Genomic DNA, 16,491 nt, shown 5'->3' on the forward strand with positions numbered 1-16,491 from the left:
ACGGATCCAACCCGGGTCTCCTGAATTGCAGGCAGACGCTTTACCATCTGAGCCACCAGGGAAGCTCAATAATGATAATGTCTAGGTCCATCCATATCACTGCAAATGGCGTTATTTCATTCTTTTTTATGGCTGAGTAATATTCCACTGTATGTTTGTACCACAGCATTTAGGTTGCTTTCATGTCTTTGCTGCTGTAAATAATGCTACAGTGAATATTGGGTGTGTGCATGTTCAGTTGTGTCTAACTCTTTGTGACTCCATGGACTCTAGCCTGCCAGGCTCCTCTTGTCTGTGGGATTTTTTAGGCAAGAATATTGGAGTGGGCTGGTATTTCCTCCTCCAGCAATGAACACTGGGGTGCATGTATCCTTTTGGATTATGGTTCTCTCAACTACAGGTTTTTAATTGAAATTTCAGTTCTACACTTAGTTTCTATATGCCCATTAGAAAAGTTACTTAAATGTTTTAAGCCTCCCTTTCCTCATCTTTAAAATAAGGATAAGAGTAGTGCCAACCTCACTGAACACTTAGTATCTTTGCACCATTCACTGCTTAAGCAGTATTTCCCCATTTTACAGATGTAGAATTCAATGCTTAGTAGTTAAATCCACCCAAGATCATTCAGCTAGTAAGAGGTAGAAGTGGAATCTTGTCCCGGATATCCCAGACCCTGAAGCCCGAAGTTTTATAGTATTGTTCCCTCTTTAGAGAGCTTTTAATTATTTCATATGCTTGGAGGTATGGCCCTACCAATCTTGGGGAACTGTGGTCTACATTAAATTTGAACACAGAGTACTGCTGAACAGGAGTAGACCACCACAGGTTCCTGTATATATTAGTGTTTTTAGTGGTTCACAGAGTTTATCCAGGGGCAAATAATTGTTGTTCAATCCCAAAAGGGTATAGTTGTCTGAACGAGAAAGGGCTTAACTCTGGGTACAAATTAATTTGTACAAAAATTAATTGTACCACTTCACTCTGCAAAGTCTCTATTTTTTACTTTTAGTCAATAGGATAATTAATATTCTTGAAAGGAAGTTGAGGTGATCAGAATAAATGTGTGCATTGTTAATAAAAATTGCTCCTGTTAACTGTGTGGGTCATGCCCAGATTTTACAGAGAAAGAATGGATACCAAAATGAGGTGGTTTCAATTTTCAATATTCCTGGAGTTAAAATAACATACTTAATGTGATTTCTAACAGCAATGGAAAGTATGTCTCTCTAGTACCTGTCCTTATTTATTAAAAAAATTCAAAATTCCAAAATCAAAATTATTTTAACTGAGTTTAATTTTATGTCAGGTGCTATGAGAGGTGTTAGAGGGATATATGTGTGTTCTTCAAAACCACAGCAAAACCATTAACAGGTATTTGTTGCTCTTTCCTCTTCTCTACTCCACTCCACTCTTTGCCAAATTAATTTGTACTTATTACAATTTTTACCATATAATCAGTTGGAAGTTTGCTTAGTGTCTGTTTCTCCTGCTAGACTATTTTCCTTCCTTCATCATTCATTCATTCATTCAGCAGGTATTTATTGAATACCTACTAAGTGTCAGGTACTCTTAGATGCACATCTGAGGTGAAGATATGATGTTGAACAAGAAAAGGTCACTGCCTCGTGAACTTACATTCTACTGGGAAGATGGACAAAAATCAAATAATCAAAGAATCTGAAGACATTAAGTGTTAAAAGGTAAACAAATTAGGGTTATGGGATAAATAGTGACAGGGCAAAGACACAAGGCTATGTGGTTTTATTTATGTAGGACAATCAGTGAAAACCAACCGTATATGGTAAGCAAGAGTCTAAATAATGTAAATAACTGAGTTTGGGGAAACAGGAGGTAAAAGGTTCCAGGGGGAGGGAATAGGAAGTAGAACTGCTTTGAGACTGGAATGAACTTGACTTATTTGGCAAACTGCAAAAGGAATGGCTGAAATCAAGTGGACATAGGAGAGCCTGGTTGATACTGCTGGGGAGGATAAACTAATATCGGAGGGTTTTGCTGTTAATGTGATGTAAAGTTTGTGAAGGGATGTAGGCAAAAGAATCATATCTAATTTACTTAAAAGAAATTCTAGTTGCTTCGTGGAGAACAAACCCTAAGAGAGGCTTCAGGGAGACAAGTTAGGAGGATATTGCCATATTCTAGCTAAGGAATGTTTGTCATTTGGATTAGGTCAGTAGTAGAAGTGGGGGAACTAGTCTGTCAAGTTGTATTTTGGAGGTGGAATGAAAAAGACCTGCTGAAGAATTGGATATGGGAATGCAGTAGAAAGGGGAAAAAAAATCAAGGTTGACCCCTAGATTTGGGGCTTTTGAAAGAGGGTGTATAGTGGTGCCTTTAACAGGGGAAGGAAGGTGTTTGGGTAGAATTCTTGAACGTGGCAAGTTTGAGTTGTCTGTTTTTATTGTATATCTGAGTGGAGATGTTGAGTAGGCTGGTGGAGATTATATGTGTGTGTGTATTTATATGTATGCAGGTGAAAGTGTTGTTTGCTCAGTTGTGTCCGACTCTGCAACCCCATGGACTGTAGCCCTCCATGGAGTTCTCCAGGCAATTCTCCAGGGAATCTTGCCGACCCAGGGATCAAACCCAGGTTTTCTGTATTGTAGGCAGATTCTTTACCATCTGAGCCATCAGGGCAGCCAAGATATATATATATATATGTATCTGGAGTCCAAGAAAAAAAACATATATATGCACTTATATTGATAAATGTCCAGAGACTTTTGGAAGTCGTCTGCTTACAGTTGATATTTATAAACAAGGGACCAAGGGAGGTTCCCTGGGGGCTTAGTGGTTAGTTTTCAGTGCTTTCACCACTGTGGCCCAGGTTCGGGTTGTGCCCCAAGCTGTGAGGCTTATCCAAGATCAAACAAACAAAAACAAATAACCCTCTCCCTCCCTAAAAAAGCAAGGGACTACATTAAATGTAGAGAAGTAAAGAGAGCTGGGAGCTGAGCCCAAGGACACTGCATCATTTCATCATTTAGAGGCAGCGAGAGCACGGGGACAAGCGTCTTCTAAATTCATGGCTGCAGTCACTGTCCGCAGTGATTTTGGAGCCCAAGAAAATAAAATCTGTCACTGCTTCCACTCTTTCCCCTTCAAGTTTCCATGAAGTGATGGGACCGAATGCCATGATCTTACTTTTTAAATGTTGAATTTTAAGCCAGCTCTGTCGCTCTCCTCTTTGACCCTCATCAGGAGTCTCTTTAGTCCCTCTTCGCTTTCTGCCATGAGAGGTGTCACCTGCATATCTGAGGTTACAGATATTTCTCCCGGCAGTCTTCCAGCTTGTGATTTATGCAGCTCGGCATTTCGAATGATGTACTCTGAATATATATATATATATATATATATATACTTTGCATAAGTTAAATTAGCTGGGTGACAGTGTACAGCCTTGACATACTCCTTTCCCAGTTTTGAACCAGTGTATTGTTCCATGTCTGGTTCTAACTGTTGCTTCTTGTTCTGCGTACAAGTTTCTCAGGAGACAGGTAAGGTGGTCTGGTATTCCCACCTGTTTAAGAATTTTCCACTGTTGTGATCCACACAGTCAAAGGCTTTAATGTGGTCAATGAAGCAGATGTTTTTTTCTGGAATTCCCTTGCTTTCTCTATGATCTAAAGAATGTTGGCAATTTGATCTCTTGTTCTTCTGCCTTTTCTAAATCCATCTTGTTCATCTGGAATTTCTCAATTCAAGTACTGCTAAAGCCAAGATTGAAGGATTTATGGCATAACCTTACTAGCATGTGAAATGAGTGCAGTTGTATGGGAGTTTGAACTTTCTTTGACATTGCTCTTCTTTGGGATTGGAATGAAGACTGACCTTTTCCAGTCCTGTGGCCACTGCTGAGTTTTCCAAATTTGCGGACATATTAAGTGCAGCACTTTAATAGCATCATCTTTTAGGGTTTTATGCAGCACTACTGGAATTCTATCACCTCCACCTGCTTTGTTCTCAGTAATGCTTCCTAAGGCCCACTTGAGTTTACAGTACAGGATGTCTGGCTCTAGGTGAGTGACCACACAATCATGGTTTTTTGGGTCATTAAGACCTTTTTGTACAGTTCTTTTGTGTATTCCTGCCTCCTCATCTTAATTTCTTCTGATTCTGTTAGGTCCTTGTTGTTTCTGTCCTTCACTGTGCCCATCCTTGCATGAAATCTCCTATTGTGAAGTCCTTGATATCTCCAATTTTCTTGAAGAGATCTCTTTGTGCACGTGTGCTAAGTCGATTCAGTTGTGTCCAGCTCTTTGCAACCCCGTGGACTGTGACCTGCCACGTTTCTCTGTCCATGGGATTCTCCAGGACAGAATACTGGAGTGGGTTGCCATTTCCTCCTCCAGGGATCTTCCCAGCCCAGGGATCTTCCCAACCCAGGGATCAAACCCAAGTCTCCTGTGGCTCCTGCACTGCAGGCAGATTCTTCACTGCTGAGTCACCGGGGAAGCTCCAAGAGATCTCTAGTCTTTCCCATTCTATTGTTTCCCTTTATTTCTTTGCATTGTTCATTTAAGAAGACCTACTTATCTCTTCTTGCAATTCTGTAGAACTCTGCATTCAGTTGGGTATATCTGTGTAAGTTATGACAAACCTAGTCATCATATTAAAAAGCAGAGATATCAGTTCACCTATAAAGGTCCATATAGTCAAAGCTATGGTTTTTCCAGTAGTCATGTACGGATGTGAGAGTTGTACCACAAAGAAGGCTGAGTGCTGAAGAATTGATGCTTTTGAACTGTGGTGCTGGAAAAGACTCTTGAGAGTCCCTTGGACTGCAAGGAGATGAAACCGGTCAATCCTAAATACTGGACTGCCAGGGAATTCCCAGAATAGTGTTTGTTGAATGAATGAATCTTTACCTCTACTTATCTGTTAGATAATTAAGTATCTCTAAGTTCCAGGTATTGTTCTATGTCCTATAGATTCATAGTATAGTATTCCCAATAATCATAAATTGTGCTGTGAGTTATATATGCATAAAATATACACATATATAAATGCAGCAAGATATGTATTTTTAGCTTATATAACTCTCTTCTCCTCCTTCTACCCTATTCTAAGAAGGATGGAATTGAATATGTGGAGGGCCCTTTGTTGGTGAGCAATGATGATTGGGATATTAAATCTGGGGCTATTCTGTAGGTAAAGGTTTTGACAAGAGAGAGGAGGAAGGTGAGGTAGGAGAGAGTGGTTAGACTTCAGTTGAATTGGACAGGCATCTCCAACCAAAGTTCTCAGATTCAATTAAAATAAAATATGATGCCAGTTTAACTCACACTCTGTTGGGCAACTGACAGTTTATGAAGAACAGTAATTAATCCTGTAAGAGGGAGTGGAGAAATAATATATAATCCAGTACAAGATTATATCTAATTAATCAAAGATGGAAAAGCTCTATACAGTCAGCAAAACCAAGGCCGGGAGCTGACTGTGGCTCAGATCATGAACTCCTTATTGCCAAATTCAGACTTAAATTGAAGAAAGTAGGGAAAACCACTAAACCATTCAGGTATGACCTAAATCAAATTCCTTATGATTATACACTGGAAGTGAGGAATAGATTTAAGGGACTAGATCTGATAGATAGAGTGCCTGATGAACTATGGACAGAGGTTCGTGACATTGTACAGGAGACAGGGATCAAGACAATCCCCATGGAAAGGAAATGCAAAAAAGCAAAATGGCTCTCTGGGGAGGCCTTACAAATAGCTGTGAAAAGAAGAGAAGTGAAAAGCAATGGGGAAAAGGAAAGATACAAGCATGTGAATGCAGAGTTCCAAAGAATAGCAAGAAGAGACAAGAAAGCTGTCCTCAGTGATCAATGCAAAGAAATAGAGGAAAACAACAGAATGGGAAAGACTAGAGATCTCTTCAAGAAAATTAGAGATACCAAGGGAACATTTCATGCAAAGATGGGCTCGATAAAGGACAAAAATGGTATGGACCTAACAGAAGCAGAAGATTTTAAGAAGAGGTGGCAAGAATACACAGAAGAACTGTACAAAAAAGATCCTCACGACCAAGATAATCACTATGGTGTGATCACTCACCTAGAACCAGACATCCTGGAATGTGAAGTCAAGTGGGCCTTAGAAAGCATCACTATGAACAAAGCTAGTGGAGGTGAAGGAATTCCAGTTGAGCTCTTTCAAATCCTGGAAGATGATGCTTTGAAAGTGCTGCACGCAATATGCCAGCAAATGTGGAAAACTCAGCAGTGGCCACAGGACTGGAAAAGGTCAGTTTTCATTCCAATCCCAAGAAAGGCAATGCCAAAGAATGCTCAAACTACCACACAATTGTACTCATCTCACACGCTAGCAAAGTAATGCTCAAAATTCTCCAAGCCAGGCTTCAGCAATATGTGAACCGTGAACTTCCTGATGTTCAAGCTGGTTTTAGAAAAGGCAGAGGAACCAGAGATCAAATTGCCAACATCCACTGGATCATGGAAAAAGCAAGGGAGTTCCAGAAAAACATCTATTTCTGCTTTATTGACTATGCCAAAGCCTTTGACTGTGTGGATCACAATCAACTGCGGAAAATTCTGAAAGGGATGGGAATACCAGACCTCCTGACCTGCCTCTTGAGAAACCTATATGCAGGTCAGGAAGCAACAGTTAGAACTGGATGTGGAATAGGCTGGTTCCAAATAGGAAAAGGGGTACGTCAAGGCTGTATATTGTCATCCTGCTTATTTAACTTCTATGCAGAGTACATCATGAGAAATGCTGGGCTGGAAGAAGCACAAGCTGGAATCAAGATTGCCGGGAGAAATATCAATAACCTCAGATATGCAGCTGACACCACCCTTATGGCAGAAAGTGAAGAGGAACTAAAAAGCCTCTTGAGGAAAGTGAGAGCGGAGAGTGAAAAAGTTGGCCTAAAGCTCAACATTCAGAAAACGAAGATCATGGCATCTGGTCCCATTACTTCATGGGAAATAGATGGGGAAACAGTGTCAGACTTTAGTTTTTGGGGGCTCCAAAATCATTGCAGATGGTGATTGCAGCCATGAAATAAAAGACGCTTACTCCTTAGAAGGAAAGTTATGACCAACCTAGATAGCATATTGAAAAGCAGAGACATTACTTTGCCAACAAAGGTCCGTCTAGTCAAGGCTATGGTTTTTCTAGTGGTCATGTATGGATGTGAAAGCTGGACTGTGAAGAAAGCTGAGTGCCGAAGAATTGATGCTTTTGAACTGTGGTGTTGGAAAAGACTCTTGAGGGTCCCTTGAACTGTAAGGAGCTCCAACCAGTGCATTGTAAAGGAGATCAGTCCTGGGTGTTCTTTGGAAGGACTGATGCTAAAGCTGAAACTCCAAGACTTTGTCCACCTCATGCGAAGAGTTGACTCATTGGAAAAGTCTCTGATGCTGGGAGGGATTGGAGGCAGGAGGAGAAGGGGACGACAGAGGATGAGGTGGCTGGATGGCAGCACCAAACATGAGTTTGGGTGAACTCCAGGAGTTGGTGATGAACAGGGAGGCCTGGCGTGCTGTGATTCATGGGGTCGCAGAGTCGGACGTGACTGAGCAGCTGAACTGAACTGATCACACAAGAGGAGGAGGTTTTGTAGGAATCAGTAAGTTTCCTAAGTATTACAAAATTATGCCTTTAGCTTCAGGATATGTTGAACTGTTGACCTTTAGTATTATTACGCTTACGTCCCTGCCTTTTAAGAAACTCTCAAGTCTTCATTCAGCAGCCCCTACTGGTTAAGAGGTATAACAGATGTGGATCAATCCTTTGGTCAGGAAGATCTGAAGGAGGGCATGGCAACCCACTCCAGTATTCTTGCCTGGAGAATCTGGCAAGAGGAGTCTGGAGGGCTACAGTACATAGGGTCTAAAAGAGTCAGACACCACTGAAGGGACTTAGCACGCACTGGATCAGAAAAAGCTTCAGGTATCCTATATGATTTCCAAATCCCTGCCAGAAAAGGAAACAAAAATGCGTGTGAATCACTGGATAGCATCACACAATTTCTTAAACTTTGTGGTTCTACTCTAACTTCACCGAGGTGGTTTTCGTACCCCTCCTTGGACTGCACACTTTTTTTTACACCCTCCTCCCCCTCCTCCAACACACACCAAACAAAACCCGGAAATACAAAAAGAAAGTAAAAGAAAAATCTCAACAGTCCTTTAAATCCCGTTAAAACATGGAGACTTTCCCCCATCTCATTGTTCATCAATCCATGTTCCCAAAATATTTTCATTCACTTTATAGTTCTCATGCCATTGTGTATTATAAGCATTCGACTCCTTGAAGTTTATTTGCCTTGAACTTCATCCAGGACTCTGGGGACTTTGTGGTTTAATGCTGGGCGCGGGACGGAGGTCTGGCATTTAGAAGGCCCTTTACCCACTCCAGCCCATGTGACTGTTGGGCCCTGGGCAGAGGGCTCTGTCGGAGTGGGGAAGCCGGTCGCCCTCCCCATCCCCAGCCCTCTGATCGGTGGCTGTCCCTCCTGCCTCTCTCCTCTCCGTCTTTCCACATTTTTGGTGGCTTGGCTCCTGCTTCTGGTGGCTCCTGCAGCCTGGTAGGCTACAGTCCACGGGGTCGCAAAGAGTCGGACACGACTGAGCGACTTCACTTGGCTTCACACACGGATGTGTAACCGCAGCGAAGCTGTGTCGTGCGGTCGCACGGAAACAGGAGAAGTAAGCGTTTATTCGGAAAAGCTTTCGGGAACAACGACAGCACATATGACAATGATACCGAGTTCTGTAATAAAGATGTGAAAACAAAACCACGGCTCCGCCTCAATTTACTACTACAATCTAGTCATTCACGAGCGGTGTCTCTCGTTCCATTCGGTCCTCAAACCCGAGCTCAAACCAGACTGGGTCTGATTGACCAATCGGAGCACAACCTCCCGTAGTCGCGAGGACTCCTCCAGCCAATGAGAGACGTGGGCGATTTGATGGGGTGAGAAGTCCTGAACTGAACTGAAGTCCTCCCCACACGCGGAGGAGTCCTGGGGGCGTGGCGACGCGTTGGGCGAGGCTGAAGTTTGATTTGCAAGTGAGCGATCAGCAGCCTTAGAAAGGATACGCGGTCGGTTGGGAGAAGGAGAGGTCGTGGGCGGGGCAGTGGAGCTAGAGTCAGCCAATGATTGACGCGCTGCTCGCAGGAACGAACGATAGGTCACCAATGGCGGCACGGCTGTGGTGCTGTGGGCGGGGCTTAGGCTCAATGGGGCGCCGGAGGCGCGGGGGTGGAGCGCAGCGCCCATTACTGTCATCTTCGCCGTCACCGCTGCGCGTCTTCCTGGATTCATTCATTCGTTTTTTTTCATTCACGAAGGTAGTGAGGCCTGGTTGAAAGCCATGGAGAGCGTTTTGCCTGCCACCGGTTTCCTGTACTGGGTGGGCGCCGGCACCGTGGCCTACCTGGCCCTGCGTATCTTGTGCTTGCTCTTCACGGCCGTTCGGGTCTGGGGTTTGGGTAACGAGTCGGGGGTCGGACCGAGGCTCGGTGAATGGGCAGGTGAGTCGAATCCCGCGCCGCCCTCCGCCTGACTCGTGCTGCGGCTCGCGCGGCTCTGGGCCTGGCCTGGCTCGCGCTGACCATTTTCGGGCCCGGCGCTTGGCCTTAGCGTCCCCAGCTCGCCTCTCCTCCTTTCTGAGGCTCCTGCGTCTTGCGTACCCGCTTGTCCCCCATTACGTCGCCTGGCCTGCTTAGACTTGTAGTAGAGTTTTTAAATACTAAACACACTGCTGGCTTAACTCAGCGAATCTAAAGTGCCGCTTGGGTGCGGGAGAAATCTGGCCTCAACTCGCTGGGGCTTGTGCCTTTTAAGCCATTCCGGGTCCAGGGAGTTAGTTGTCTTGCTGGTTGCTTCCTCAGTCACAGGCTACCTCTTAGGAGAGTTTTTGAAACAAAAAGTCTTTGGCTTGAATACAGGCCTTGTGCTCAGCATGAAAAGCATTCTGTTGCCTTTTGGGGGTCGAGGGTGGAGAAAGGACAGAATTTCAGAAGTCTTTCTGCTCTTTGGAACCTTGGATTCGGCCTATTTCATATAATTAAAAAAATTTTTTTTTAAAATTCTTGGCTAAACTGTCCTGGAGTCCTAATGCCTAGCAAGAATTATTGTTTCTTCGAGATGGTAACTCTTCATGTAGAAGTCAGAAATGCCTTCTGCAGCAGGAGATTTGCAGGAAAGAGTGTTCCCACAGAGAGTGAGCTAAACAAACCTAATCATAGTTTCACCAGTTAGGATGTCTGGTTTACGATTCCGCTAGGCAAGAATTCTGAAGATATGAGGGAAAGGTCAGACTAGAGAAGTTGGGAAAATTCCACAGGAAAGTTTTGCTTTTTTCCATTTCTGCCTTTTTTGTTGATTTTCTTTCTCGATGTTTTGTTTTTATTAGCTTTTTTTTTTTTAAACCAAGTGATATTGCCATTCTCCAATTATTCATTCTGCTGTTTTATTATTGATTTGTAAAATTATGATTGGTTTTATATATAATTCACAGAGCATTTTGTTGAACTTTGGGCTGGTTAGGGGTTGCTTTCAGGCTAGGCTCAAATAAGGTATATAAATAATGTTACTCCATATTCTTAACTTCACTCACTCAAACATTTCAACAACTTAGTAGGAAAAACATAAATTAACCTTTTGGAACTGCAACAAAAAACATCTCAAGTAGGAATGAATAAGCATCTATTAACATAATAAATATTTTTAAAACTTACTGTTTTTTCATCATTGAAAAAGCAAGTGAAATGCTCAATGTTGTTATAATCAAGATTATAATTTCACTGTTGATAAGCCTGAGTTCTTGGTTGTCTGGTTTGGAAAACTTGTTGACTTTTGAAATAGTGGAATAAGACTCCAGTGTCTTAGAAAATCATATATGAAGATGAATAAGTTTTATAGTTTGAAATTAAAGACTTATGGTAATAATTTTTTTTAATTATCTAAAATTGACGACAGTGGCTGGTAACTTAAATGAACTAAGTCATCTATATAATAATCCAGAGTAAAAGCCAAGTGTTGTGACCTTGTCATTTCATGAGTAATATTTATATTGAAAAGATTTGACCTCAGAGGAAGGATTTTGATAAATTAAGGGCAGTGTTTAAAAGATTAGAAATGAAATTTGAACTCGAACACTGGTAATCTAGCAGAGAGGATCATAAAGTGAAATATTATCCAGTTTACTTGTGGGGAAATTTCTCTTTTTTAAATACCTAAGTAGAAGAAATGCACAAGTTGTTATTTGTAACATTACTTACATGTGGTGGCCTGAATCTTAAAATACTTTGTCCTTTATCTCTGCAAATTCAGGGAGTCTTTGGGAAACAAAATGATTTGGAAAACAAAGCAGCAGACGTGATATTTGAGTAATTAGGGTTCAGTTGTAATTAAAAACAGGTGATTTGTTCAGTCGAGTATCAGGGTAACCATGCCAGGGCTCCTGTGCCTGTGGCCCTGAAAGCCAAACTGACAGCTGGTGTTTGCAGCACAATGAAGGTTTATCTGGGGCTTCCCCGGTGGCCCTGGGGGTAAGGAACCTGCCTGCCAGTGCTTGAGACGTAAAAGATGTGGGTTCGATCCCTGGGTCAGGAAGATCCCCTGGAGGAGGGCATAGCAACCCACTCTCATATTCTTGCCTGGAGAATCCCATGGGCAGAGGAGTCCGGCAGGCTGCAGGCCACAGAGTCATGAAGAATCGGAGGCAACTGAAGCAACTCAGCAAGGAAGCGGCAGACGGGTGTGGGAGACAAGTCTCAGATCCACTCTGACTTTGTGTTTAGAGTTTTTCTGTTTTTGTTTTTTTTTAAGTGGCTGGGATTAATCATCATCTAGTGACATTTCCATGACATTTCCTAGTCATAATTTCGGGAGTCAGGGTGTCTGGTTTACGATTCTCAGGCCAGGTGGTCCATGGCACAGGAGTCTGTGAGCTCTCCTCGCCCTGGAGGAACAACTTGAGTTTGTACGTTAATGATATTGACAACAGCAGTTTCAGTATATGAATGATGTTAACAATAGTGATTGTAGTCTTCTGACTGTGGTTTGATTGGTGTTCAGTTAGCGCAGGATTGAGGTAGAAGGGACCAGAAAAGAAATAAAGTTTTGGATAAAGAGATTAATCATAAACTCAGTAAGGGAGCTTGGTTTTAGGGAGTCTCGCTGTCGTTAGGGAGGCATTGTCTGCTTTCTAATACTGATGTTTGTTTAACATCTTCCTCTCCTTAACCAATTATTTTAAGTATTATATAATAATGTGTGTTGTGTTGGTGGTATATTTTTATACTTGTCATGCTAAGTCTCTGCATGTGAGTATGTTTAATTCCTGCCCCCGCCCCTTAGATTTTAGAATCTGAGAGGCAGGGACTGTGGGTCCTCCTTTTTTGTTTTTTTCCCACAGTAATTGACACATGGATCAGATACCAGTTCTTCTAAACTTAAAAGCTTGGAAAATCCCTGAAATACAGTTGGACTTTGCAGTCCATAAAAATACTCCAGACATAGATTCCTTAGTCTAGTGTGTTTTTAAGACCGCCTGTTACCTGGCCCATCCTCTAACTTACCTCCTTCATCTCCTAATCAAGAGCTGGGTCATCCCTTCCTTCCTTCTCTCCAGTCACAGTCGCACGCAAGTAAATCACTGGTTTCGCTAGGTCTCTAGCGGGTAAGTTTAGCCAGTTTAGCAGATAAGTCTCTCTTGCCTGCCGTTGTCATGTGATATGTTCTGTATTCCTTCCAAGAACAAAGAGTCCTGTGAAAGTAGAGTTTCCAGTTGTTTGAAGATCTCTGTAGCAAGTTATGAAAAGAAGATGGCTAACAAAGGTGATCAGGCCTATCAGTTTCCTGAATGTCAACAGGGAGTTTGTTACACTTACCAAGCTGAACCTCCAGAGAGTCACTAAACCCATTTGAGAATGCCAGAGTGATAAACCTGGCACTTTGACCAGAGTGAAAATGAAAGTAGTGCTGGGTATTTTTGTTTGTTTGTTTGTTTTTTTAGAGCAGGGCAGGTGATAGAAGGCTGAGAAACAGATGAACTTAGTCATAAAAGTTCTTAAAAATATTTATTCATTTTGCATATCAGCTCTGAAAAGGAAGTCTGTAGGCCTAAATGAACACAGTCTCCAGATGGGAGTTGGCAGTGTGCTGTGTGCTCAGCCGTGTCCGCCTCTGTGCAGCCCCATGGACTGTAGCCTGCCAGACTCCTCTGTCCATGGGATTTTTCGGGCAAGCATACTAGAGTGAGTGAGTTGCCATTTCCTTCTCCAGGGAATCTTCCCGACCCAGGGATTGCAGATGCATCTCCTGTGTCTTACATTGCAGGCAGACTCTTTACCTGCTGAGCCATCCGGGAAGCTCAGGGGCAACCTTAAAGCACTCAGGCTCGAGCTATGTAAGAGATGGCAGGTGCAGCTGGAGGATGGGACCTAAAAGCCTGCCCTAGTCTTATTTGGAGGAAAAACCAGAGAGGATGGTTTCCTGGAATTAGAAATTCAGCCTCTGAACTCTGAGCTGTTGCCTCTAACCTTACACCAGTCTCCATTGTCTCCTGCTTCGTGTTTTTCCCCCCACCCCCTTAATTCTTCCTTTCTATGCAATATTAAGTTTCCTCTAAAGGGTCAAATGTGAGACCTCAGAGACTCAAACCTAGACTTGGAGTCTAGCTCCTCCTCTGTACTTACTAGAGTGTAGCACTGAGTAAAGTAGTAGATACCTGTGAATCTCACTTTCCTCATCTGCAAAATGGGGACAATACTGGTGCCTGTTTCATAGTATTGTTGTAAAGGGTAAGTGAGAATACTTGCTCTATGTGAAGCAGATGGTGCAGTGCCCTTGTCTATAAATGCTTGATAGCTTATTGTTACTAGGCCAGTAGTCATGTATAGATGTGAGAGTTGGACTATAAAGAAAGCTGAGTGCAGAAGAATTGATGCTTTTGAACTGTGGTGTTGGAGAAGACTCTTGAGAGTCCCTTGGACTTGAAGGAGATCCAAACAGTCCATCCTAAAGGAGATCAGTCCTGGGTGTTCATTGGAGGGACTGATGTTGAAGCTGAAACTCCAATACTTTGGCCACTTTATGCGAAGAGCTGACTCATTTGAAAAGACCCTGGTGCTGGGAAGGATTGAGGGCAGGAGGAGAAGGGACCAACAGAGGATGAGATCGTTGGATGGCATCACTGACTCAATGATGAGTTTGGGTAAACTCCGGGAGTTGGTGATGGACAGGGAGCCTGGCGTGCTGCGGTTCATGGGGTCGCAAAGAGTTAGACACGACTGAGTAACTGAACTGAACTAGTAATACTGTTAACCTTAGTAGCATTATGTACCTGTCACTTTAGCTAATTGATAATATAAGGCTTAGTAAGAAAAAATTAATAGCTGGTTGACTCCATCTTCAGAAAACTGAGATTACCTTTACTACTGCAATTGAGAGTGTTGAGCTTCAAAACCTATTTTCTGTTTATTTTTGTTGGTTGAGGAAATTTATTTCTTTTGGTTTCAGAAAAAAATTATTGAAAAATTTAGTGAATAGAATATATGGGTAAGTGGATTTGAATAAGTCAATTCCATTGTCTTTAAACTCATTTGTAGGTAAAGGATGAGTTAAAAGAAATTTAATAGTGTGTCTTTGGGCTGCTATACCAAAATACTGTATACTCAGTGGCTTAAACAACAAACATTTCACTCAGTTCTGAAGTCTGGGAAGTCAGATCAAGGTGCTGGCAGATTCTGATCTGGTGAGTAACTGCTTCCCGCTTTATAGATAGCTGTCTTCTTGCTCTATCTTTCCGTGACAGAAGGGGCCAGGGGGACTCTCTGGGGTGTCTTGTAAGGGCACAGATAGCATTTGTTAGGGCTCCACCCTCATGACCTAATCACCTCCCAAAGACCCCCACCCTCAATACCATCACATTCAGGGGTTAGGATTTCAACGTATATATTTTGTCCCTAACATAGGAATGTCCCTAACATAGGGATTTCCCTGGTGGTTCAGACGGTAAAGCATCTGTCTACAATTCAGAAGACCCGGGTTTGATCCCTGGGTTGGGAAGATCCCCTGGAGAAGGAAATGGCAATCCACTCCAGGACTATTGCCTGGAAAATCCCATGGACAGAGGAGCCTGGTAGGCTACAGTCCATGGGGTCGCAAAGAGTCGGACACGACTGAGCGACTTCACTTCACAACATAGGAATTCAGTCTGTAGCATAGATCCTTCATTCCATTTCTCTCCTGCTCATCTATCATGAAAATAAAAATACTGAAATATTATACCACTTTGTATCTCTGCCTTCTGGAATAGATGGTGATTAAGGCAGGGAGGGTGGGTGGAGAGTGTGATTCAACACTCTTCATTTGTCCCTCCACTGCCCAAATCCTCTTTGAGTTCTGGCCAGGGACCAGGGGGATGGCCAGCAGGAATGAAGAACAAACTGCCCTGTGAAGTGGTAGGAAAGCAGAAGCACTTGGTTCTGTGGCAGCTTGTGCAGAAAGGTCAGAGTGATGTCTGACCTGAGATCTGAAGGGAAGTGAGGAGCAGCAGACAGCAGGGGATCAGCAGGTGCTAGGCTCCTGAGCTGCCAAGAGCAGGGTCCCCTTAGAATAAGACCTGAGCGCCTGGAGCCAAAAAAGCGTACGCCTGGTTTACGATGGGAGTGGAATGGGGTGAAGGGGCCAGTGAGCAGGGCAGTTTAAGAACATGGAAAACAGTTGTGGGATTTTAAGCAGAAGGGTGACGTTGAGTTGCAATTTTACTTTTCATTTATTTGGCTGTACCAGGTCTTAGTTGTGGCACGCGGGATCTTTAGTTGCAACCTGCACACTCTCAGTTGCTGCGCGTGGGAGCTAGTTCCCTAACCAGGGATCAAACCTGGGTCCCCTGCATTGGAAGCGGGGAGTCTTAGCCACTGAACTACCAGGCACATCCCTGAGTTGCAACATTTAAACAGAAATTTTTGCTTCTGTGATCTTTCCGAAGCTGTTGTGTTGCCACAGAGATAGATCAGTACAAATTATTCAGATAATCTCCATTAAAATTGCCTTTAAAAAGGCAAAATCATACTTTATAGTCAGGGAGGCCATTTCTGTGCACTTTCTGCTTATCATCTTTCAAAGACTATGTCTCCCTGGGGGATATCTAATCACCGTGGTGTGGGAAGTGCTACTGTTAAACAGGGACCGGCTGATAAGGTTGCTGAATGAACCTGGAAACCAGGTCATTGCTTTCCCGCGGTCACTCCATAGAACTGAGGTGTGATAGTTGAGAAGCCTGCCTATGTCAGTCTCAGAGGGAATGCTTTGTTTTGTTATTGATTTTGTCTGGGGAAACAACGCGTTTGCCCAGTTTCTTAACTGGCAGTTCCAGGGAGACTATCTAGTTCCTGAAAAGTTATCCTTACTGGTGTTAAGTGAAGTTATTTCTAGTTAAATGATGTCGTCATTGCGGAAAGAGAGGAAAGGCAAGAAAAGAGGAAA

At 43.0% G+C, this 16,491-nt stretch overlaps 1 protein-coding gene across 1 annotated transcript in view; it reads left to right on the forward strand.

Annotated features, from left to right (window-relative positions):
* The first annotated feature begins 9,279 nt into the window (after positions 1-9,279).
* HSD17B12 (hydroxysteroid 17-beta dehydrogenase 12) overlaps positions 9,280-16,491 on the forward strand; it is a 169,275-nt gene continuing 162,063 nt past the window's right edge. The window contains exon 1 of the mRNA XM_052652868.1: positions 9,280-9,524. Coding sequence (XP_052508828.1) covers positions 9,365-9,524 — 160 coding nt within the window. The 5' untranslated portion in view covers positions 9,280-9,364. The remainder of the gene's footprint in view (positions 9,525-16,491) is intronic.

Source organism: Budorcas taxicolor, chromosome 15 (genome assembly GCF_023091745.1).
Source record: "Budorcas taxicolor isolate Tak-1 chromosome 15, Takin1.1, whole genome shotgun sequence".
Lineage (NCBI taxonomy): Eukaryota > Metazoa > Chordata > Mammalia > Artiodactyla > Bovidae > Budorcas > Budorcas taxicolor.